This window comes from Setaria viridis, chromosome 5 (assembly GCF_005286985.2).
Source record: "Setaria viridis chromosome 5, Setaria_viridis_v4.0, whole genome shotgun sequence".
NCBI lineage: Eukaryota > Viridiplantae > Streptophyta > Magnoliopsida > Poales > Poaceae > Setaria > Setaria viridis.
In genome coordinates this window covers 7274948-7300393 of record NC_048267.2, presented here as the reverse complement: position 1 = coordinate 7300393, position 25446 = coordinate 7274948, and the positions used below count along the sequence as shown (strand labels likewise).

General features: G+C 47.1%; 6 protein-coding genes across 6 annotated transcripts; 3 read left to right on the top strand and 3 right to left on the bottom strand.

The window, feature by feature from the left end:
• The first annotated feature begins 39 nt into the window (after positions 1–39).
• Positions 40–998, top strand: LOC117855671 (16.9 kDa class I heat shock protein 3). The gene has a single exon (XM_034738052.2). The coding sequence runs from the start codon at positions 328–330 to the stop codon at positions 775–777; it is 450 nt and encodes a 149-aa protein (XP_034593943.1). The 5' UTR covers positions 40–327; the 3' UTR covers positions 778–998.
• A 1009-nt stretch (positions 999–2007) lies between these two features.
• LOC117855277 (17.9 kDa heat shock protein 2) lies at positions 2008–2877 on the bottom strand. Its single transcript, XM_034737583.2, has one exon. The coding sequence runs from the start codon at positions 2744–2746 to the stop codon at positions 2255–2257; it is 492 nt and encodes a 163-aa protein (XP_034593474.1). The 5' UTR covers positions 2747–2877; the 3' UTR covers positions 2008–2254.
• Positions 2878–8740: 5863 nt separating this feature from the next.
• LOC117855526 (rust resistance kinase Lr10) lies at positions 8741–11963 on the bottom strand. The gene is made up of 3 exons (XM_034737904.2): positions 11000–11963; positions 10554–10598; positions 8741–10334 (listed from the first exon to the last, which is right to left on the bottom strand). Exons 1-3 carry the CDS (start codon positions 11637–11639, stop codon positions 9199–9201), a joined length of 1821 nt encoding a protein of 606 aa, XP_034593795.1. The 5' UTR covers positions 11640–11963; the 3' UTR covers positions 8741–9198.
• Positions 11964–12080: 117 nt separating this feature from the next.
• LOC117855888 (16.6 kDa heat shock protein) lies at positions 12081–13285 on the bottom strand. Its single transcript, XM_034738284.2, has one exon. It carries the CDS (start codon positions 12751–12753, stop codon positions 12307–12309), a length of 447 nt encoding a protein of 148 aa, XP_034594175.1. The 5' UTR covers positions 12754–13285; the 3' UTR covers positions 12081–12306.
• A 356-nt stretch (positions 13286–13641) lies between these two features.
• On the top strand, positions 13642–14506 carry LOC117856171 (probable calcium-binding protein CML16). The gene has a single exon (XM_034738599.2). It carries the CDS (start codon positions 13762–13764, stop codon positions 14350–14352), a length of 591 nt encoding a protein of 196 aa, XP_034594490.2. The 5' UTR covers positions 13642–13761; the 3' UTR covers positions 14353–14506.
• Positions 14507–20926: 6420 nt separating this feature from the next.
• Positions 20927–23498, top strand: LOC117855047 (endo-1,4-beta-xylanase 1). The gene is made up of 4 exons (XM_034737323.1): positions 20927–21083; positions 21192–21755; positions 21992–22920; positions 23049–23498. Exons 1-4 carry the CDS (start codon positions 21069–21071, stop codon positions 23233–23235), a joined length of 1695 nt encoding a protein of 564 aa, XP_034593214.1. The 5' UTR covers positions 20927–21068; the 3' UTR covers positions 23236–23498.
• The last annotated feature ends 1948 nt before the right edge of the window (positions 23499–25446 follow it).

The following is a 25446-nucleotide window of genomic DNA, read 5'->3' as shown; positions in this document are numbered from 1 at the left end:
AAGATGAAGCAGAATGGAGAAGAGCACCAGACTGCTCTAGAGCAGCGTGTTCCTTTCTGGAGCAGACCGGAACAACGAAAAGAAAAACTAAATTATTGATGACCTAAAACAAAATAGTAATCAACTACCAGAAAAAACAAGGGAACTCCGGAGGCTTCTCGAGCCGCTCTTGGCGAACCTATAAATACTCTGCCTCCCTCCCCTGGCCACCACACCACAGATCAAAGCTTACTACAGCAGAACAGCGAGCTCTAGCTGCGAACAAAACGCTTCAGCAAATCCACCCGTAGTCTCCGAGCTCATAAACCCAACCAACCGACGACGAAAATGTCGCTGGTCAGGCGCAGCAACGTGTTCGACCCCTTCGCCGACTTCTGGGACCCCTTCGACGTCTTCCGCTCCGTAGTGCCCGCGGCATCACCTGACCGCGACGCCGCCGCCTTCGCCGCCGCGCGCATCGACTGGAAGGAGACGCCGGAGGCGCACGTCTTCAAGGCCGACCTCCCCGGCGTCAAGAAGGAGGAGGTCAAGGTCGAGGTGGAGGACGGCAACGTCCTGGTGATCAGCGGCGAGCGCAGCAAGGAGAAGGAGGACAAGAACGACAAGTGGCACCGCGTCGAGCGCAGCAGCGGCAAGTTCCTCCGCCGCTTCCGCCTGCCGGAGAACGCCAAGACGGACCAGGTGAAGGCCGGGCTGGAGAACGGCGTGCTCACGGTCACCGTGCCCAAAGCCGAGGTGAAGAAGCCTGAGGTGAAGGCCATTGAAATTTCTGGCTGAGGAAAGCTCGTCAAGGTCGCGATTGCTGCTGTGTCGTGCTCGGGTCAAAGTTTGGTCGTCGTGTTTCTGAATCTTTTGTGATGATGTCGTACCCCTCGGTCATGGTGTGGTCAATGTTGTGTTTGCCGGGTCGACCCAGGCGCGCTATGGGTTATGTGTGTGTGTCTGTGCAGTTGTTTGGTGTCATGGTGAATAAATGAAAATATAAAAAGTTTTTCTTATATGTTTGATTGATGACTTCCATTACGTATTTTGCTCTCTTTTTTTTCTCAATCCTCTTTGCCAAAAAAAAAAACCGTCGTGTCGAGGGCAATTTCAGTGCAATGTTTCTTGGGACAAAATTCAGCCCAATGTAGACCAACGCATAAGCCCACACAAAAAAGCAGGCATGCCACATTAAAGCCTGTTTCGGCCCATACAAGGCCATCCCCACGAAGGCCCAACTTTTCCAACCCATTGAATGTCTCCCATGCGATCGCGTTAGTAGGTGGCGACTGACTGACTAGGCACCATGCCGAACAATTCGACCCCCCCCCCCCCCCCCCCCCCCCCCCCAAAAAAAAAAAAAAGAGCACCATGTCCATGCTGAATAACTTGTATCGTAGGCTGAGTCAGGGAGCCAGTGCTCAGTGCTCAAATGGCCTACCTGCTGCTGTTGCTGCGAGCACCCGCCGGTCCAGTTCCTCACTGGCTCTGTCCTTGTCGTCACCCTGTTTCTTCTGCAACCCAGTTATCGGGTTGCAGATCGATGCCACAATCCCCCAACTCTTTTCCAGTGCTGCGCCGTGCTGTCTCGCAACTTGCGATAGCTCAAGCTCGCTGCTAGCTGTTGCGATTTGGGCTCCGACAAGGCAACCGCGCACAACGCAAATATCCCCATCCGCGTGCTGGTGGTGCCGTACGAGCTGGTTGGTGTGATGGCGCGCATTATCTCTTACCCTTTCGTCAACAGCGAAAGTGCCGGAAGTCGAAAGCAGAAATGATGGCCGTACAGGAACAACTAGCCTCTCTCACACACACACCCGATATTTGCTTCCATCACTTTCGTCTGCGAAGGTTTTGCAGTTGGCAGCGTCGACATTCGATCGAGCACTTTATGTGCATCTTAATGATGATTTCGTTGAGGAAATATGGTGAAATTCTCCAGTTGGGCTAAAGTCAAACTGGCTGGTTGCAGTAATTTGTCACAGCTTAATTACCACACGAAGAAATTAGTAGAGACAGAATTCCTTGCAGCTTATATGTTGCTCTTCATTTACCGAGCACTGAAGAAGGATGAAATTACTACATGGTGGTGCAGCCGTGCAGGCACTTTCTTTTTCCTTGTTACATGCGTGCAGGCAGCCCCGTCACACTCACACACACCGAAAAGTATGCAAGACCAAACCAGAGGAGGAAGCTTCAGACGGTACGACGTGGCGCGCTACTCTTCATTCAGCAACAGAGCGGCGCCGTGATCGAGCCCGTCGGCGTCGGATCAGCAGGGCCCGGCCTCGATGGCCATCGCCGGCGCCTCGGCCGCCTTCTCGTCGTCGGCGTCGGCAGCGGCGGCGATGGCCCCGACCTTGGGCACGGTGACCGTGAGCACGCCGGCGTCCATCGCGGCCCTGACGCCGTCCACGGCGGCGTCCCCGGGCAGGTGGAACCTGCCGAGGAACGTGGCGGAGCTGCGCTCGATGTGGTGCCACCCGTCGGTGCGCTCCTCCCGGCGGAGGCTGCGCTCCCCGGTGATGACGAGCACGTTGCCCTCGTCCACCTCCACCCGCACCTCCTCCTTCTTCACGCCGGGCGGCAGCGCCGCGCTGAACACGTACGCGCCCACCGTGTCCCGGCTCTCGATGTAGGTGTTGGCGAACGCCGAGGTGTCGCTCGCCTGCCACGCGTCGGCGGCCACCGCCGTGCCGAAGATGCTGAAGGGGTTCCTCCACGAGTCCAGGGCCAGCGTGTCCAGGAGCCTCACCAGCGACATCCTCGATCGCAGGCTCTTGGTTGGCAGCCTCAAGCCAATGTTATGTTGCTAGAGCTAGTAGCTTTATCAAGTGTACGTGTATGCTTGGAGAGGTGCTGCTCGGCTAATGGCCCGGCACGGCTATTTATGCTTGGCGTCCGGCGTCGTCACCGTCGAGTGTCCTGCTGTACTATAGTGGTTTGAACGGTAGAACGGGTCATTTTGGTAAATTTGCAGCTGAACTGACTGATTCCTGATCTGGAGAGCTCCATGGAAGGAGGAGAAAAAAGAAAGGAAAAAGATGCTGCCGGCGGCCGGTTACCTGCCCGCCTGACCGGCGTCCCATCCGATCGGCGGTCGACGGGCGCGATCCGCCGGCGGCTCGCCATCCGCCGCTTAATGGCACGTTGGCGTCAGCGTGTGAACGATGGCTACGTGGCTCCATACGTGCGGTCGCTGTACGGTTGCCTCTACGCTTTGGGACCCCTACGGGACGGCGACACCGCCAAATTTGTTCACACCTCGTCGTCGAGGTGGCCTGGCCGTACACCAGAGACGTCACGCTGCGGCCTGTGGGTTCCTTAGCGTTGTTGGTGTCCCCGCCGCCGTACCGGCAAGCCGGAAAGTCCAGCGAGAGTGCTGCGGGGTCCTTGTCCGGCAGTTAGGGCTCGACGGACGGGTTCACACTTCACACTCTCCCCAATCTTATCTTAAGCGAAGGGACACGTGCGCCTTTGTTCAAGTTGAAGTAACAGTGACGAATCACGGGATCTAATCTTTGTTTCCTGGTTGATTATTTATTGTAAGATTATCGAGCTAGTATGGATTCTCGGAGAATTAGATTGTTCCTGAAGTTGAAATGACTTTTGGAGTCGGAAAACAAAGCTTGTGATATGTATATATGCGCAAAGCTTTTGAGGTGTATGAGTTTATGAATGAGTTTTGCGGGGAGCTAACAAAGTGTCATTCTTAAATATGGATTGCAACATTAAGATTAATGTCACGAACTACCAGTGATGCACAAACATTGTAGGAATACTTGAAAGATGGACAGTTAATTCATATATAAGGAAGATGGTTGGATAGCTAATATCTTTTAGGCAGATGGTCCATCTTTCATGTATTACACATCCTTTGGCCTACCTTTTAAACTAATAAGTTGAAATGCATTTTTCCACTCCTTCGAATCGTTTGTTTGGCTCTTTTGAAAACCTTTCTAAAAATGCAAGATCAGACAAGCATCCAAGAAAATTTCTCACCGATCAATGTGCATGTGCAACCATTGTGGCAGAAGTTGCTTTTGTATTCCCAACTACAAGCTATCATCTTTGCTTGTGAAACATTTATTATCTACATGGTGATAAGTATCTCAGTAGCATAATTCATAAGCATCCTGATAAGGTTCTAGCTGATTTTGAGAGGTGCCAACAAATCAGACTATTACTTCAACAAAAAGTGATATGAATTAATTATTGAGTCAATACAACCTTGAAGAGAACGCATGGATGGTAAACCTATACGATTTAAAGAAAAAGTGGATTGATGTCTGCCTTGACTCTTTTTTAGATGATATGACATCGACTCAAATGAGCGAATGTACGAATAATGTCTTCAAGGTTTCATAGAGGGAAGGTTTCCACTAGTTTTCGTGAAAATGATTTGGACAAGATTTTAAGTCACATCAAAAGAAACTGGTTCTCACATCATGAATTTACCTATGTTTAAGAATGCAGGTAAATAATATACAAGGTGGATGTATTTAAAGTTTGAGAAAGAATTTAATAGAAAACTTTCATTGTCTTCTGAATTGTTACATATTGAGGGGTCAATCCTGACATTCATAGATATGCCTATATACACAATTGTATTCAACAATGCAGATATGACCATTAGGATGTATACATATTTTAAACTGCAACATCATTTTAATACAAATTGCTATTTAATGGCACACGTTTAGTTTACTGTGCAAGATAGACAACATATATGAAAAGAGTATACTGTGCAAGGTAGACAACATATATGAAAAGAGAGGATTTTATATTGAGAAACAAGATAGTGAGAAGAAAATTTTAAAAACACATACCGCACATATCTCTCGGAAGGCGACATTCCGTGCGTTGAAGTGTTTGGTGCCAAAAGAACTGGTCATGATTTGGATGTAGCAATAAATAATTTGAACTTGGAAGTAGATAATTCTCTAAGCAAGATGTAAATAAAAATCAAATAAAAGGTTCCTGTAAATTCGAATGGCTGCGTCATGGACATATTAAGTGGTACAATATTATCCAGATTTTCATGGGTGGTAAAAGGTGCAAAGAGTAAACAATCAGGAAACATATTCAAAAGGTAGGAAGGGAAGAAGAAAAAGAAAAGTGCTCGGAAGAAAAGTAGTGATCGGACACATCATAACATGTTTTCTCTCATTCTATGCTGCTATAGTTAATTTTATTGTTTAATCTTCTTTTATTTCATATGTCTGGTTACATGAGAAGATCATTATCAATGCAGCAGAGAATAGAGATGACGCTGCTGATCCAAAGCAAACTTCCACTTATTTTACCACGGGCTCGTGCGCCTCTGTCCAAGTCTTGAGAAGTACAGTAGTGTATGACTCACAGGGTGCAATCTTGTTTGTTTTCTCTGATTGATTATTTCTTGTAGAATTATTGAGCTGCTCTAAGATTCTCAGAGATTATCGATCCAAATCTCAGGCTGATTAGGAGGGGTCGGTGAGTCATCAATGTTTTTTGTTAGGCAGAAAGCGATCGAGTGCGCAAGGCTTGACGCTTGTAGTCTTGTGCGCCACGAATCGTCTAGTTTTTTTTTCAAACCTCTTGCTGTTTACTTGGCTTACTTAAACAAGATCTATTTGCACATGAGACGATCGAATAAAAAACAAAAACGTCGTGAATCACTTGGGGACGTGGCGCTCGTTGGATCTCGGATCGAGGCAATGCTCTTTCTTCTTCGTTCGCGTCGTGCGTCCAAACGGCAAACTCCAAGCTGCTAGCATCAACGTAACTTTCCAACCCCTGTGAGTTTCTAAGCACGTACAGTTCTAACCCTGCTGATGAAGTGTCTCTAGGACTGACCGTAGAAGGCCCTCACGAGTGACGAAGGGTCCATGAAAGCGAGAGGGGACGCAACCGGGCCAAAAAATCAGGTACAGGTAGGTTTCAGAGCCCCCGTTTTTTCCACCGTGCCGGGCCGGCGTGGCTGTCCGATCTCTCGATCCGACGGCACGTACCCCGTGACTCGTGAGGTTGTTTTCGCGGGGCGTCAGCCGATCAAATGTGACACGGGAGTCAGAACAAAGGGCTGCAGATTCTCCGTGCCGGGAGAACGTTTCCCGCCACGCAAAACTCGCCGGGGCACAGCGACGGGTCCATCGTCGTCCGTGACCGTGAGAGCTGCGGCTCATCAGCACCCAACGCTGGTAGCTACAGTAGCTCCCAATTTTCTTCGCTAAATGAATGCGTCAGAGTACTGTTGTGTTCTGGGCCGGACGGGGATCTGTCTTGGGAATCGACTTTAATCGCTTGGCTGTGGCTTGCTTGAAGGATTGCTTGGTGGCCATTAGCCGGGAAGATCGAAGGTGCCATTCTGAATTCAATTTTTTTTTGACAGTACTTGAGTTGGGAGCGCTCCATCCATGTGAAGTTTCAGGGTTTTTTCCCCGAACCTGATCGAGCTGCAAGTCTGCAAGTCTTAAGTCTATCTCTTAGAAGCCACGTGAAGAGATGCTTGAATTATTACAGGTCACTTGTCAGTCAGTTTCCGTGGTACTAATCGTTGTCTTAGTGATGAAGCAATATTTGAAACGTCCGAATGAGGATTGGTGATTTGAGGGGCAAGACAAGAATTTCGTCGGGACGATGCAAAAGTTTCTTGGTGTTATCTTTGCAGCAATAGATGCTTTTTTTGACAAAACTGTAAAAACCACACGTCACTTAGACTTGATACTCCACCATATAGAGAGTTTTGTTGCAAATGGCCATCCCTTATTTAGCTATGTTATAGAAACCACCCCACCATACGCATGTAAATACTCAGCTTAATTCAGAGTAGTCTTCGCTGACGTGAAGCCACTAGATTAGGAGTCAAGAAGTTTCAGTGCGTCAAATTATTCTAATTTGACACATTTACAATTATAAATGCTACTTATAAAGTGATGAAAACTGTTGGAATGGGCTCAGCTTATATGTGGTGGGATAGTTTTTGCAATAACACTGAGTTCGAAGTATAGATGACCTTTGCAACAAACATATCTCATGAGATCTAATTACAGATCAAGGGACGTGATCTTTAGGTGGTAATTCGAAACTGTGATCGCTATGAACACGTCTTTTTGCACAAGTACTGCCCTTGTTAGTTGTTATTGGCGTTGGACCGGCACTGGCTGACTGGCACAGCCTCAGGGCAAGGTCGTCGTTGGCTGCTGTGCCACGGCCATCTCCGCGTGTGCCGCGTGGCTGCTGTGTTGGTGCTACGGTGACCGTCCGTCCGTCCGTCCCCAGACGATGATGAAGGTGGTGGGGCGGTCGCCTTCCCCGCGCGCCCTCGCCTTAGTTTGGAAATCATCTGTTTCTTCCAAGCCTGGCCGCAACCTGGCGCTTTTCTCAGCCTCCTGTTCCTCTTGGCGCCGGACCGTCGGCTTAGCACCCGCACCCGTGCCGCCCCGGCTTAATGACCAAGCATCTGTGCGGCTCAGAGCCTGCGGGATCGAACAAAGGCAAAACTCATGTACTGCCGTTTCACCTGCCGCCCGCGAGGTGTTCGACCTTATGGCGCTGAAGCGGGTGACACCGGGCGCGCCGTAAAATTTTCAGAGTTAAGACGTCGACTCAAGCGCCACGAACGAGTAAATCGCACATCCTAAGCTGTCAGCCGCTTCCGCTTGAACCGAACGGTAGACATGGATGCAGGTGGATTGATTTTGCAGCTGCAAATTTGGGTGTGCTGCCTGTCAGCCTGTGGATCCGGAGCTAACTTCTGGCCTCGTGTTCTCCATGCTTTCTGCAGATTAGGCAGGCGTTGTTGACCACTACTTGCCATGACATGACTGGTTTGCCAATTGTCATGATGAGGTAGCCCAAATTTCATCAGTATGCCTGTTTATAAAACCTGTCTTCTTGGAAGCTTCATTACAGATCCAGGAGCCCATTCATAGTTAAAAAAACGTCATTGAGCTTACTAGCTGTCTGCTATTGATAATGGAGGAACTATCTTCCTTAGTGTCCTGTAAAATATTTGGGATCTTGCAATACAGATATAATCATAACCTACGCCATGCATATTCCTTCCCCTGTAAAACATTAAACAGGGAATGGTTCAAAGTTCTATGAAAGAGAATATTGATTGCGATGCAGTTCTCTTTAAATTGCTGTATATCTAGGTCCATATCGAATGGATAGAAGAATAGTTGCCTTACCATATGCACTTCTATTTTCAGCATTTATCATCTTGAGGTTTTTCTCTTTCTTATGGAGACTTGAAAGCTACTTGTGCTTGATTTTTATCAAACAGACCAATTCTGGATGTCTTATCTTTGACATTTAAGCCACTTCATGCTTTATCATTGTCAGATGACAGTCCATGTAGCAAAATATCTTTATACGTGTTACATGCAGCTCGTTCTGGATGCTGTCACATGGGTGTGATACTGTTTGCAAGATGTTGACTTATTATCTGGAGCTAATACAGAAGTTGTTTGGAAATTGGAATTGAAGCTAACTAGCAGCTGCACTGTGCAAATAGATTTTGTAATGAACACATTGATCTAACCCATGAGCTATTTAACATGCTAATCAGTTTGGGTAGCCACTACTTATTCAAAGGCATACTGCGTCTTGCATCTGTAGTCTCTTTGCTGGTGGGTTGTGCAATCTTCATTTGTTATAAATTCCTTTTTTTATCATATTGCTGACATACTGATCATAACTATTTCTCAGTTCTGTTTTAACTGAATACTAACAGACAACGAATCTCCAGAAAATAGGCATGTAGACACAATGACAAAAAACAATTATTCCTAAGTGAAATGGTTTATCACATCAGTTATGTAATTCTCTTAAAGGTACAATGGTATCGTAACATTGGAGGATAGTGTGATATACATCGATGGAGTTTCAATCTTGTTTCATCCTAAGAGCTGCGTCAAGGTAATCCTTATTGCAATATTTACTTGCGCAAGTTACCTATGATTTTGAAGGTATTTTGGTAGACCTGAACTTAGTGTTGGCTTCCATGCATGGATAAACCAAGTAGGGCTCTGCTTTTGCTTTCTTGAAATTAGTCCACATCTTGCAAAAAGGTCAGTAAGCTGATATTGAAAAGGAAGCCCATAAACGGATATGTGGAGAGAAGAGTAGCAACACAACCTGGGTCACACAGCCCAAACTTGAATTCTCTCATTTGTTATCTACAGGCATCGTGGTACAGTAGTAGTACTAACAAGGATACCTTTTCTGTCATTTGTTGAAATGAGTAAGGAAACTTAAATTCTGAGTATCTTCTCCAGAATCTGTATTAATCGAATGGATTGATGATTCTGGGGGGCAAGATAAGAATTGCATTGGTGGAATTTCTAATTCAGTAACACTCCTTTCTAGCATGTCTATGACCTTGGTGATAGAAGGCCGAGCTTCTGGCATCATTTGTATGCACCACAAACCAATCAAAGCCATCTTTGTTGCAATCTCCTCGGTTGCACTTGTCACATCAAAGGTTTCAAGAGTACCCCCATTAGATAAGTGACCATGAAGCCATTCCGGGAAATAAATTTGGCTAGAATTTTCAGGATTTGTTTGCACATTTCTTCTCCCCCCAACCATCTCCAAAATCACCATTCCAAAGCTGTAGATGTCTGACTTGGTTGATACAACACCAAAACTTCTAGAGAACACTTCTGGAGCAATGAAGCCAATGGTTCCTCGTGCACCTGCCATTGAAACGATACTCTCCTTGATGTTACAGAGTTTGGCCAGACCAAAATCAGCAATTCTCGGATAATAGTTCTCATCTAAAAGGATGTTGTGAGGCTTGACATCGAAATGGATGATGCGCCTATTGCACCCTCTGTGCAAATACTCTAGCCCTCGTGCAATGCCAATTGCTATATCATATAATTTTTCCCACCCTATAGTTGATTTTGGATTTTCAGAATAGATGTATCGCTCCAATGATCCATTAGGCATGTACTCATATATGAGACCTCGCCTTGATCCTTCTATACAAAATCCAAGTAGGCAAACTATGTTAACATGAGAGGCGTTGACAATGCTTACAACCTCATTGACAAATTCCTCTCCATCGCCTCTCGAGTTATGAAGTAGCTTGACAGCAACCAAGCGTCCATCCTTAAGAGCACCTTTGAAAACCATGCCATATCCTCCTTCCCCCAGTTTTTCGCTGAAAGACCTTGTTATCCTTTTCAGGTCAGTGTACCTGTATCTTTTGGGTGTTATCCCATATCTGGATAGTATCAATTCAATATTTTCTTTGGTTTCACGATTCTTCCTCCGGAAAAGGAACAATTTTTTCCAAAGTGGCTTCAGCACAGCAAAAAAGCATGCTAAAAGCATCCCAGAAGTTGCAGATATGAACACTGTAAGTAAACGGAAGGGAAGAAACATTAAACATAGCTTAGAGTTAGAGTAGTAGTACATCAAGATTTAGCATGGCCCATATCAATCAGTAATGTGCTGAATAGCACATCATGGTGTGATGCTTCATTATCGGCTAGTAGTTTTTTTTTTTTTTTGGATTTTGTTTTTCTTGAGCACTACAGTACTTGGATCTCTGCTGCTACGAGTGAAGTTCATACCTGCCATAAGTAACCTAATGCCATACTTCTCACCATGGCCTCCATCTGCAGATAACACATGGGTTGATTTAATCAGTGAGTAGGAAATTTACTGTTGAAATTGCTTGAGGTTATGATTTCATAGACTTTAAGAGAAAATTTGACAAGAATCACTACTTAAGTTGCAGCACAAAGCGAAATGATGAGGGAGAAATGTCCCAGTAATGATAGCTCATAGTGGACCGGGTGCATGTTAAGCAGTGACACCATCAACTACTTTAGCATGACTTGGAAATTTGCACAAGGGTACGTAATCTGAAATATAATAGGAATTTTCGTTTTTAAGATGAAAACTGTAATTTCCACATTTTACTTTTCATGTTATGCGTAACAAGTGTACTGCTTCCTATAATAGTATAATATATGAACAGAAGTAAGCTCCGTGTGTAGAAAAATAATCATGTTACCTCCAGGGGAAGGTGAAACGCAATCTGAAGGCGACAAAAGGTACTTCCTTATGCTTCCTGATCGCACTGAGAACTGAGGGATCTGCCCGGCCTTACCATCCCCACTGAAGTTTAGGATCCATTCGAACCTCGGAGAGGCATGGCATGAAGCAAGACCGCGCTCGTCCGGTTCTGTGTTTTGGTCAACGTCCTTGTCATCCCCAAAAATGCTGCGGAAAACTGTGAGGTTGTTATGGCCGCAGCTGATCGACGAGAACCACCTCACCAAGTCTGGGTAACTGCTCTGGAAGTTGGCCACAGGCGGCCTGAAGGTGAACATGAAACTGCAGGACAAATTCTTGAGGACGCTGAGCTCCACATCCTGGACTACCACCGTACGGTAATCGTAATGAATCTGATTCAGCAATAGCTTGCTCTCAGTAGCGAGATCCAGCTCTGGACCCAGTTGGCCGCAGCTGACGTTAACCGATTTCCTACAGGCTGGATCGAAATCTGGAGTACCAACGAAGAAAGGAGGTCTGATCTCGATGGGATCGGTGTTGTTACATTTGAGCGTGGACAGGCATGAACTGGAGGAGAAGGTTGGGAGCAGGATGAAGAGGAAGACACCCAGAGAAACCGAGACTGGTGATGTTTTCATTGCTGGGTAACAAACTAACAACAGGCTATGCAACTGCGCCTGCAATATTCTGCAAAGCAAAGGCCAGCGACCTTGAGGCAATGCTACAGCTGCAGGGAAGACGAGAAGACCCGCGAAAGACTTCGAACTGCAGATCACCACACATGTCCACAGTTCCACATATGTATGTCATGGTAGGAGGAATGTGCCGTTTCGTCTGAATTCAAAGTCCCTGTCGTTGACGCGGACCGAGTTACTAGTGAACAAAAAACGACCATTAAAGTTCAAATCACTGGCTCACTGGTCAGTATGCAGTTGATCGAGTCATCGAGACAGTACACGGTAGTAACTTGACTAACAGGTGACTCGGACTCTCAGAATCAGCATGTACCATACAGTACCTGGCAGGCTCTCTGATCACGAACTGATCGTTCCAGCTTCGGAGTCGGCGAACACAAATCCTGGACGAACTCAGTTTATTCGGCTCCACCAATCATACATACACAACAGCTACAAGAGGACACAGGTGCGCTACACATCACACAGTCCGTGTGATCCGACGCAAGACACAACGCGTAACACAAACGATGGACACGTACACAGAGATGCCACTCGTACATCACATAGTGGTACAGCTTGGCCATTCGGATCATTCCGATCACGTCCACGCAGTGAACGGATCGATCGATCAGCCGGAGATCTCGACGGCCCTGACCTGCGGCTTCTTGGCCTCCTCCTTGGGCACGGTGACGGTGAGCACGCCGTCCTCCATGGACGCGCGCACCTGGTCCAGCCTCGCTCCGCGCGGGAGGCGGAACCGGCGCCGGAACCCGCCGCTGCTGCGCTCGACGAGACGCCACGCCTCGCCCTCCCCGGCCTCCTCCCTGGCGCGCTCGCCGCTGATCACCAGCACGCCGCCGTCCTCCACCTCGACCCTGGCGGCGTCCTTCTTGACCCCCGGGAGGTCGGCCCTGAACACGTGCGCGTCGGGGGTCTCCTTCCAGTCCACGCGCACGTTGGTGAGCACGGGGCACTGCTCCGCCAGCGGCCGCACCACGCCCAGAGGGTCGGCCGACGCCCAGAAGTCCAGCGACAGAGGGTCGAACACGTTGCCGCCGCTCCGCACCAGCGACATCGCTGAATTATCGTAGTTTGAGAGCTGAGATCGAACCTGAACTTTTGATGCTGCAGCTAGTTGCTGTTGCTGCTTCGATTCCTCGCGTCGAGTGGTGGATTCTGGCTCGACGGCCGCTGCATTTTTATAGGAGGAAATGGATGATCAGTTGGATGCGTCGTGAAGGGTCCAGGGCTCGTGTCTCCTGCTTGTTCTGGATTGCCTGTTAGACGAGTCGCGAAGGCTTTGGCGCAAAACCGAGCGGCAGATTAGCAGCACGAGTGTTCTAGACTCTGGATGGAGCGAGTGGTCTGGGTTGGTGTTGGGTGGGCCATGGATGAAATGATCGGGTGGGCTCTGGGCGACACTGACTGCTCGGCGTCGTGCGTGATGGGCTGGAAAAGTGGATCGGGGCTGAAAAGGTAGATTGGGCTGGGCTGCCATGCCTATCTCGCGATTAGCTTTCATCTACGGGCCTATCCTTGATGGGGTTGTGTGGATAGCCGATGACGTCATCGTGTACAAATTCGCCTTAACAATGCCCCCCAAGGTACAGACGTGGCCGGTGATTCACGCCGCCTGCAACACACGCTTCTGCTTTCCACCTTCGAGGAAAGTTCTAACCCGAGCAAGGAAACTTGATCCGTGACACCGAGGTCCGCACCGCCCCCTGCCTCCCCGCCGGCCGTCCACGTGCCTCGTCCGCGGCGCGCTGCCTGGCAGATGCGCCAACGGAGGGAGCAGCCACGAAGACCCGCCTAGCAGGTCTCTCTCACGTACGATTCCGCACGGCCCGCGGGTAGCGGGCTTTTTTTTATCCGGCGACCGAGAAAAGTCGGTGCCCTGCCGCTGCGTGTCGATAGCGCGTGCGGCCGCAGCAGCGGCCTATTAATAGCTCCGTCCGGCCGGGGAGGCCATTCCAAGCTCCATCTCCATCTTTCACCTCACAAGCTCTCACAAGTCACATCACCTCCTCTTGACACCACCAGTTCACCACTTGATCGATCAAGCTTTTTCGTCTCCGTGGCCATGTCGAACGCTAGCACCGAGAAGCAAGCCCAAGCGACGTCGGCGGCGGCGGCGGCCCAGAGCCAGAGGCCCCCGGCGGTGTCCGCGGAGATGCAGAAGGTGTTCTCCCGCTTCGACGCGGACGGGGACGGCCGGATCTCCCCCTCGGAGCTCGCCGCGGTCAACCGCGCCATCTCCCCGCCGCCGACCTCGTCGCACGGGGGCCGGGAGGTGGCGGCCATGATGGACGAGCTCGACACGGACCGCGACGGCTACGTGGACCTGGGCGAGTTCGCGGCGTTCCACGCGCGCGCCTGCGCCCGCGGGGACGACGGCGAGCTCGAGGCCGAGCTCCGCGCCGCCTTCGACGTCTACGACGTCAACGGGGACGGCCGCATCACCGCCGCCGAGCTCGGCAGGGTGCTCGCGCAGATCGGGGAGGGGTGCAGCGCCGAGGAGTGCGAGCGGATGATCGCCGGCGTCGACGTCGACGGCGACGGATGCGTCGGGTTCGAGGAGTTCAAGAAGATGATGGCGCCCAAAGGCGGCGCCGAACCCGCCGCGGTTCCCCCCGCCGACGCCGCCGGCCCGGACAAGGCCAAGGAGGAGTGACGCGTGTAATCGGTGCTCGAGTGTCTCTAGCATTATTTTCGCACTAGAGGAAACGCTCGATCCTGCGTAAAGTTAATGCGAATAAACAAATCCGCCATGACTATCATGTACAATATACCCCATTCTATATTGTGGCTTACTTTGTATGCGTTGATTTTCTGATGGAGACCCGTTTGGTACAAAAGTTTCTCGGAATTTCTAGTGGTTCTCCTTTTTTCAGGTTTCAGCGAGTAGTCGTTTGATTTTGACCGCCGTTACGAAGACGTGCCTATCGTATCGATCAAGTTGATTGAGCGGTTGATAGATTGATGTGACATCAAATACCTGTGGCCTGTAAAGAGGGATACGCGATGCCACATTGCCACTCCGAGAGAGGCGAGTCTCGGTGCCCTGCAACCAAAAAGGGCAGTTCCATCCTCACTTGGCACTGACGTTGTATCAGCTTCCTGTTCAGGCGCTAGGCGTAATAGCGCAGTATGTGGATAATGATTTCAGTCAAATTCCATGTGCTTCCGCGTCCACAAGTCCACCGCATAAGCATCGGCCGGAGCCAATGGATTTGGATCCTGCGTTGGGTACAAGCTGCATGCTGCTAAGTTCAATCGAATAAATTGTTATCTTGCAGAATTTCGTTCAGTTAGACAAGAGGCCCAAAGTAAGTTCAATTGCTAAGTTCAACTGATTTCTCTGTAATCTGACACTCCATGCCATGACTAGCACAGAATGCCAGATATCGAAAGATACTGAAAGTTCCTCTAAACCTTCTGCTTCCTAGTGGTTTACCCCTCTTTTCTTCAGATTTCAGTGGGGCACTCGTTCGATCTTGACAGCAATATGCGAGGCCACTGTAGTGATTCAGTTGATTTGGACAGCAATATCTCTAGGAGCTACGAAGTGGCATGTGAGATTTACTATATGCGAGGCCACTCCGGGAACGCGATTCCCTCGGCGGCCTGCAACCAGAGGGCAGCCCCGGCCCTGTTCCATCCTTCACTGCACCTTCGCTTTTCCGATGAAAGCTAGGATTTGTCCTGCGTGATAGATTCATAGGATCACTAGATGCACAATTAGCGGTTAACAACTTCAATTTTAGATTAAAACATTATCATAGATCTACATCAGAGAAAACGGAGAGAGCAGGAGAGGGAGAGAGAATCAGAGGGTAAACCATCGATCTTGGTGCTGGAGCTTGCCATGGCAGTGAAGGTGACGGTGGCTTGACGACTACGATGTTGACGACGTGGCGAGAGTGGTGTAGCAGGAGGCGGTGGAGCTTCCCACCGCTAACAGCGCCTAGATTAGATCAACGACATTGACAACTAATTCATTTTTCTAGGTGTCACCTTAGTTCCGCTTCTTGCTCTAAGCAAGAAAGACTTATCTAAAATCGTAACTGGTTTTTTACCAAGAAATACATATGAATAAATAGGCTTTATCATTTAGCGCAATGCAGAAGGCACTACCATCTTTGATGAGCACTGTGGTTCGGGTCATAGCTATGACGTTACTATACGTTATTTTTCTGGTCAGGTGCAAGGTAGAGCATGCCTTTGAATTAGTAGTTGCGTCGGTGCAGATACCAGACCTTCGATCAAGGACTGGGGCGAGCGGAATTGGAAGGAGAAGCAGGACTGGGGCGAGCGGAATTGGAAGGAGAAGCAGCTCAGCGCACGAGAGTAGACTTCCAAGAAAGTAAGCAAGCGCACTAGATTAGATAGTAGCAAATAGCGAACCGAACCTTCTACTCCATCAGTCTTCCCGCCCTTATACAGCTAGTGTAGAACGATCGACATTTGGTTACTACCTTGCCTTGAAAAGGCACCACTGAAAGACCACCCAACTTCGGGTCCGGGTAGTCCAGTACAATTGGGAAGGATTAAACCATTAGGCCACTCTACAAGTTAGGAGAGAAATGCACCAGAATAGGACGCGCAACAACAGAACAACAAGAGCAAGACCGCTCCAAACTAAATCACAGTAGAAGTTATGGCAACTAAGATTGGACCAAAACAACAAGCGGAAGGTCTCCGAAAGTCCTTTATTAGCACCAAGCCATCCCCCAAGGGAGGGTATTACGAAGTGTGGGAAAATCTAGTTGCTAACGCTCCCGGCTGTGGGTTCTTCACAATTAGCAGGGCTTCTATTCTAGTACAGAGATCACCACTTGTTATGCCAGGGTATCCTTTTTCAAGTTGGTTACTGAGATCTTCTTGTTGAGCAACGTTTTCCTGGCAATCTCTTCTTATTAGGGTGGCCTCTAACAGGTTGGGAGAGTACTCAAAATCTTGCTCATACACCTCACAAGATTGAACATCTGCGAAAGTTGTCTCGAAGCTCTGACTCTCGAGAGAAAGTCTTGTGTTTGGCGGGAGGACTCCTTCTTTTTGCAACTAAAACCTATCCGCTTCGTTGATAAATTCAATACCTACTTTGGTACGATACATACGGCCTCAGCAAAGTAGAGAAGGGATAGTGATGCGATTCCTACTAGTACTAATGATTCAAACCTAGCCCCTTAGACCGTTCCTATCACCTGCCCGGGATAGCCAGTACAGTTGTATTATTCCGATCCCTAGCTGTTCATATGCAGTAGTTCCTCGGCAAAGGTCAATTCCATTGATTTCTTTGCTTTCATCAACCCGGAAGGAGGTAAAGGGGAACCCCTTGACCGAGTAAAGGTGAGCCCGGATGCAGAGATGGATGATGTACTAGAGAAGCTAACTAGAAGAGGGAGGGATTGTGAAGTAGTAGACCAGTGGTGTTTTAGTTCAATGCGGCGGATTCCGCCTCCAATCTATGTTTTGAGGGTGGTGCCCTATCTAATCATTTATTTCAATATCCCAGCTAAGATAGATCGATTGGAGATATCCTACTTCCTTACACAACAACAATAGCAATCTTTCTCTTCAAATAAATTTCAATATCACAGCTACGAGGATTAATTTTTAAATAAATTTTTAATATAAATCTCTTACAATTCGTAGCCCGTGCAGGAGCACGGGTTGATGGACTAGTTTGATAAATACCAACCAAAAATTTTCTTGCAGGCATTGTTCAGGGGTATATACTAGCTCCAATTCTGAGCTAAGTTGCAGCAAAGTGAGGCTAACTAGGAGCTCCTAGTTCTAGTGTGTCACACTCTGGAGATGGTAGCTCTACATTTCTTCATATCGCATGGATGGTCATTTAATTTACGAATTGGCTATTGAGTTGGCTGTTATTCCCCTTGAACTTTATTTGTATGTGTAGAGCAGTAAGCTATTGCATGTAATAAGTGTGGACCGATTCCTCCTCTATTAGGGTGGTTGAAGCCGGAATATTCTTCCATTATCTAAAAAATTCTTATATGTGGCCTAGTGCGGAATATACTACATCAATCTGAATTTTCCAAAGAAACCTGCTAATGGAGGAAGGCTTCCTAGGGATAAGAGACATATGGGTAAAGAGAGCCAAAAAAACACAGTCAACACCACCTAGGAGACACACGGACCCTCCTGTTGCAAGAAAAGAAAAATGTTGACCTCCGATCCTATCCCATTGTGAAGGTTGTTATAGTCTAGGGCTGATTTGGACCTTACCATTTTCTATGCGTGACACATTGGTATTTTACCATGGTTATAGGCCAAAGTACAATGTAATTGTTGGTGATGAAATCATATTGTGTTTGGATACTTCCTCTACAATGTGAAAGGATATTATCATTGTAGCAGCACTACAGTAACATATATCATACATGATGAATATGTACTATTCCAATCTAAATTATGTGGGAGAGGGCAAATGCCCCCCCAAGCCCCCACACAAATAAAACAACGATGCAATATCTATGATTCTAGTGAACATATGATGCCCGCTCTTCATACAACATGACTCCATATGTTTTGATCCACTTGAATAGTGAGTTTGCATGCAACTTAACAAAAGATGAACGATATAGGGACCAACTGACATGACATCTCTCTCCTACCCTAGTACGGGTTAAACCATATAATTACGTAAGGTCGACGCTAATACATTCAATCTTTCAGTATACATAACTCATATATGAAGTATGAATTGGGGTCGTTCCTTTTTTTTTTGAAAAAGATATGATAACAAATAAAACAGGGCACTTGTACGAGGTAGGAGACTAGTGAAGATAAGTATACTTGCATAGATCTTGTTACAACGTTGTGGGGCCATGTTGTAAAGTAATGTATACTAAAGTCTTCTAGTCATGACTTTAAAATACATGGCAACATGATTTATATGTGTCGTCATCTCTTTCTTAGAACTTTTGAAAACAAAGTTCAAATGTTTAGATAAAGAGAAGAATTCTTACTTGACACCTAAAGATAATTCAATTATTTTCTTGGCCCTTAATTTTTTTCCAACCTTATTTGACACAAGTCTAACTTACATTCCATATTTGATATTTTTGTCACTTCTCTTTGTTAAGTCACATGAAATGACATCCAAATCACCTCTAAAAATCTTTATTTTTTTGGCAATAAAACAAATGAAGATGTACCCTTTTTCTTAATAATATGCATGTACCTTTATAGTTTTAAAATTAAAATTTAACAAATTAGGATACTTTTGAAAATCATGCAATTTTGTGGCACATACTTCCCAAAAAAATATGAAAAAATTAACTAATATTCCTCACTTGGGATCTAGTAATTTATAAAACTATTGTCCATTATAAGTTATAAGTAGCTATTGAAGTTTCTTCAAAAATTTCTCAAATTTCATTTTCTTCATAACTATCTGTGTAACCTATGCTAGGAAATAACTTTATAAATTATTGCATCCAACGTGAGGAATACTAGTTATTTCCCCTAATTTTAAAATTATTTTGGTGCCATAAAAATTAAATAAGTTTCAAAAATATTTGGTGAATTTTAATTTTAAATTGCAAAGGTACAAGTTTGTTTTTAAAGAAAAATGGATTCACTTCCATGTGTTTTATCATTAGAAATGTTTTAGAGATGATTTGGAGGTCATTTCTCCCTGCTTAACTTACGAAAGTGATGAAAATATGGAAAAATGAATGAAAGTTAGAACTCAATGCTACACAGGGGAGAGAAAAATTCTCGGACTTGAGAAATAAATTGAGCTTTTTTTGTGTCAAATAAGGATTTTTCTCTTCGATGAATGGACGGATAGGCTGGTAGCCTCTGCATCACGTGCCCATTTTAATCTTGGGTCATGACTCATGATGATGAATTTGAGAGTTTAAGTTCTGTGTCCAAATTCAGTACATACCAGCCCGATAACAGCCTAGGTGAGGAGAGGGAGGCCCAAATCGCTCCATCATGCCGAAAGGTGGTGAGCCCATATCTATTTTCCTTTCTTTTTCAAATCCATGCGAGTAATTCATTATATTTTTAAATTTGACGTGATGTTCGGTTTGTCATGGGCCATACGCGGCAATTCACATGCGTAGCTTTAGAGGGCCGTTTCGCTGCCTTTCCTCTCTGTGAGGGCACCACGTTCCACACTGAACAAACGTGACCGATCCCAATCCCAAGGCGGAGGAGCACACGCTCTGCATGCACGCTGAACCCGGCTTCTTCTCTGTTCCTCGTAATTTTTTTACTCCCTTTGCTTCCTTGGGCCACCAAGAATGATCCGAATTTGCATGCATGCGCAGGCCGCCATTGGGCACTTAAGATTCGAGAAGGATCCATGTCCACACACCAGAGGTAGCTTAGCTGCTACTGGCTCTCTGTGTGTTTGTGGTTCTCCTAGATTTGCATGCGTTTTAAACAGCACGATATGTCAACCGACCTCGCCGCTTTTAGCGGATGTTCGTGCCTTGAAGCTTTGTATTTCGACTCCCTACGCCTAAGACCATGTCCTCCATTTTCCTCGTTGTCGTGGGGCGGCTGCAAGTTGGACACGTCTCACTCTGACGGATCTTGTGCCACGAACAGGTCCAACGTTGGTGCTACTGCTAGCTGTGCATGCCGTTGCAGCTGCTACCACATTTCTTGGTAAACTGTACAACATGACACGATAGCATGTTTACAGCGGCATTGGATAATTCATTGATCGGTTAACGTCAGACCAGTACTCTCGAGTCCAGAGATGACGAGTGCTGACAAATCTGGAGATGGATCCGTCGAGACCATCAGAATCTCCGGACTTAACAAGCCAAACCAATCGCTTTTATTTGTCTCTTCCCGAAGCCAAGAAAAGCACGGACCCTTGCCTTGGCAGACGCTTGCAGTGTTGGTAATGGTGCTTACTCCACTTAGGGGAAAAAAAACGATCCTTACTACAAAGAGCAGCATCCAATTAATCGGAACGGCCACACCCCCGGGTGTTGTACGTCTACTCCACCGCCGGCCACGCCCGCCGCTGACAGGCCGGCCACGCCGCCGCCGGGCTCCACTCGCCAGCCGCAAGCGCACCCGGAGCCCCGGCGAGACGGGGGCATCTTGCGCATTCTTTACTGTTACTCAAAAGCAGGAGCACACTGAGAGAGAGACATGCCTGTCTGTGGTGGTTGCTTCGAGTTCGCACGACGTCTTGGCGTTCGGTGCGCTTTACAACCATTTCGTGGTGATCCTGACGAGCGACCCATCGGGCCTTTATATAAGGTGAGCCGCCGTGGTCCTTGGCCATCGCAACCCAATCGACAGCGAACAAGTTTTCCCACCAAACTAGCCCTTATTAGCGATCACCTTCTTGGCTTCTTTCCTTCAATCCTTCCTCTGATCCAGTGTGCCATGGCCTGCACTCAGGTACGTACAATGTTCAGTAAATCAGTAGCAGTAGCAGTATATGTCATACAGTTCTGTATTCAGTGTGCCAATGCAATTGCCTCACTCACATTTGCATTGTACGAGCAGGAGGTGGTGTTCGACGTGAACCTGATCGAGAACAGCGCCCTGGAGGACGGGCTGGCCGGCTGGGCGCCGGTGGGCTCGTGCACGGCGCTGTCGGTGCACGAGGAGGAGCCGGCCAAGGTGCCGACGGAGACGATCAACGACGTGGCGGAGGACTACAGGCCCAGCGGCCGGTACATCCTTGCGTCGGGCCGCGCCGACGAGACGGACGGCCTGCGCCAGGCGATCAAGGGCGCGCTGAAGCCCCGGGTCACGTACCGCGTCTCCGGGTGGATCAGCCTCGGGGGCGGCGCCGCCACCACCGCGGAGGAGGGGGCCGGCGGCCACGCGGTGTGCGTCAACCTCCGGCTAGACGACGAGTGCGTGGTGAAGGGCGGCGCGGTGTGCGCCGAGGTTGGAAGGTGGACGGAGATCAAGGGCGCGTTCCGGCTCAAGAAGAGCCCGTGCGCCGCCGCCGTGTACGTGCAGGGCGCGCCCGCCGGCGTCGACGTCAAGGTCATGGACCTCCAGGTCTACGCCACCGACCGCAGGGCGCGGTTCAGGAAGCTCAGGAGGAAGACTGACAAGGTGAGTGAGCGAGCGAGCGATCATGGAACTTTACGTCTGTTTGGTGGGTGACCTCGTCGATAGGCACTAGTCACTTAACTCGCCGCGAAAAGGACATTCGCATGCTCGCTGCCGCCACACCAAACAGGATTTTTTCAAAAAGTCTACCCGTTCACTAATGAGCATATTGATCGGTCGATCGAGATGGATGGATGGCGATTTGCAGCACACGTGACGTGAGCTTCTGCGTGCTGCAGGTGCGCAAGCGCGACGTCGTCCTCAACTTCGGCAGCGCGGCGTCGGGCATCTCCGGCGCGTCCGTCCGGGTGTTTCAGATGGACAGCAGCTTCCCGTTCGGCGCGTGCATCAACCCCAGCGTCATCCAGAACCCGGCCTTCGTGGACTTCTTCACCAAGCACTTCGACTGGGCCGTGTTCGAGAACGAGCTCAAGTGGTACCACACGGAGGCGCAGCAGGGGCAGCTCAACTACGCCGACTCCGATGCGCTCCTCGACTTCTGCGACCAGCACGGCAAGCCGGTGCGGGGCCACTGCATCTTCTGGGCCGTCGAGAACACCGTCCAGCAGTGGGTCAAGAACCTCGACGATGACCAGCTCAAGTCCGCCGTCCAGGAACGCCTCCAGAGCCTCCTCACCCGCTACGCCGGCCGGTTCCCTCACTACGACGTGAACAACGAGATGCTCCACGGGAGCTACTACCGGAGCCGGCTCGGCGACGACATCGACGCCTTCATGTTCCGGGAGACGGCGCGGCTGGACCCGGGGGCCACGCTGTTCGTCAACGACTACAACGTGGAGGGCGGGAGCGACCCCAACGCGACGCCGGAGAAGTACATCGAGCAGATCGCGGCGCTGCAGCAGAAGGGCGCGGCCGTGGGCGGGATCGGCCTGCAGGGGCACGTCACGAACCCCGTCGGGGAGGTGATCTGCGACGCGCTCGACAAGCTCTCCGCCGCCACCGACCTCCCCGTCTGGCTCACCGAGCTGGACGTGTGCGAGTCCGACGTCGACCTCCGCGCCGAGGACCTCGAGGTCGTGCTCCGGGAGGCGTACGCGCACCCGGCCGTCGAGGGCGTCGTGTTCTGGGGGTTCATGCAGGGACACATGTGGCGCCAGGACGCCTGCCTCGTCAACTCCGACGGCACCGTCAACGACGCCGGCGAAAGGCCAGTCACAAATCAAACTAACCGACTCTCCATTACCGATTCTCGAACCCCAAATCGCGGCACGAAGAATCGAATTTGGCCTACTGATTATCGGTGACTGACGTGCACTTTGTGTTCTGCACCTGCAGGTTCGTGGATCTCCGGAGGGAGTGGACGTCGCACGCGCGCGGGCACATCGACAGCGCCGGCCACTTCAAGTTCAGGGGGTACCACGGCTCGTACGTCGTGCAGCTCGCCACGGCGACGGGGAAGGTGCACAAGACCTTCTCCGTGGAGAAAGGGGACACCCCTCTCGTGCTGGACATGAACCTTTGACGATCACCGCTGCCACTCCCTAGTTATCATATACTGCCTTGAAACAAGGTCCTAGTTAATTATACCGATGCATACACACTACATATACATTGATTTGATCCTACGGAGTGCGAAAGATATGTACCGCAAACAGAAAGCACTCCGTAATTTTACATTTCTATGATTACTGGGTATTGTAAGAGAAACTTAAGGTATTGTACTCCTTAAGAATTATTGGTGGTGATGAATAAAGTCAACGAGCTATTCCTCGTTTTGTAGTAAAACTGTACTGGTGGGTGTTCTCTATATATCACTGCTCCTGCGTAGTGATTATTTTTTCTAATAGGATTAGATCCTGTTTGTTTCAGACTATAATCCCTTTAGATTATATAAGTTGGATTATAGGTATAAGTAATATGGTAAAAGATTACTCAAGATCATGAATAATGTGAAATAAGCTACCTATGTGTAGTGTATTTCAGATTATTTTTATCCCAGATGGTCTTTGACCCTACTACCCATCTCACTATTACTAATTGGAGGCTCCTTTTGAAGCCTCCAGGTGAAGTCACCTAGAATTTCTAGGTGGACACTCTAGAAAAGGAGAGAAATCCTAGAAATTCTCAAAAAAAACAAAACATCCGACCATCAATTGATAGATTCAAATCATCATAGCCATTGGATCTATTATGTTTTCTAAAAAACTACCGCCTATGCCATTATGAAAATAGCATAAAGTAACCCCCTAAATCTATATATAAATTACCCACCTTTGTCATTGTATAAAATAACCTAAAGTAACCCCCCTAATATTCATCAAAATTACTTACTTATGCCATTATAAACAATATTTAAAATAACCCCCTAATTTGCAACCGAATTGCCCACCACTATTACTTAAAAACTTAAAGTAACCCGTTAAATTTGAATCTATATTACCCACACATGCCATTATTAAAAATAACATGATAACCCTACGTTTGAATCAAATAACCTTAATTAAAATATACAACAATATATGATTCTAAATCGTCTATATCTTGCACTATTGGTATATTATATAATAATTAAGGTCTATACGCATGATGTGTGTCACCATTTATAAAGATATAGAGGAAGTGATGAGAATATAGATTTCTATGTTAAAATTGTATGACAAACTTAGGGTTCATTAAACAAATTCAAGCGCATACCTGCGATGCAAAGTGAAAAGTTAAATATTATAAATGTGGATGAAAATATTATAGAATAATTACTAACTAAAATCTATCACAATTGGATGAAGATAATAAGTATATATCTATATAAGTATTGTATTCGAATATTTAACAAACGAGAGGTACCTTATGGTAATATTTTTTAGCAATGTAGTCTTATTTTTTTCCATTGGAGACTCCGCATTAGTTACCACGAGACAAGCTAGAAAAAGAGACAAATTCTCATAAAAATAAAAAACATCAAACACCAATCCTGTAAACTCTAATAATCATAGCTATTAATCTATTATATTTTCTAAAAAGTTACCCACTACTATCATTGTGAAAATATTCAAAAATGAGCTCTAAACCTATATCTAAATTACCGAGCTTAGCTATTATAAAAAATAACCTAAAGTAACCCCATAATCTTCATCCAATTTACTAATGCATATTATTATAAAGTATAAATTAAAATATCATTCTAAAATTTTATCTATATTACCTACGTATGTTGTTATTAAAAATAACCTAAATTAAACACCTAAATCTTAATCTAATTATCTTCATGTGCATCATACAGAAATGTCAAAAAGTAAACTAATATATGATTCTAAATTACCTATTTATGTCATTGTTAATATAAAAATACTAAGTTAAAGTATATACACATGATGAGTGTCACCATTTAGACCATTTATACATGTATGTGAGGAATCGATGAAAAATATTGATTTGTATGCTAAACATAATATATGGAGGATTGGAGGTGTGATACAAAATGGAAAAGGTATGAATATGGATGAAAAAGTGCATAGAGTAATTATTAATTAAAAATCAATCACAACTGGACAAAGATAGGTACGTATCCATATAAGTATTATGTTGATGTATTGAAAAAATAAGAGAGTAGTAGGTAATCAATTTTGATTATTAGTTAGGAGTTTAATTTCTAAATAATTTTTAAATACAATAGATTCTAAAAATATTAGCCCGTGCAGGAGCACGGGTTGATGGAGTAGTAAACCATAATCCA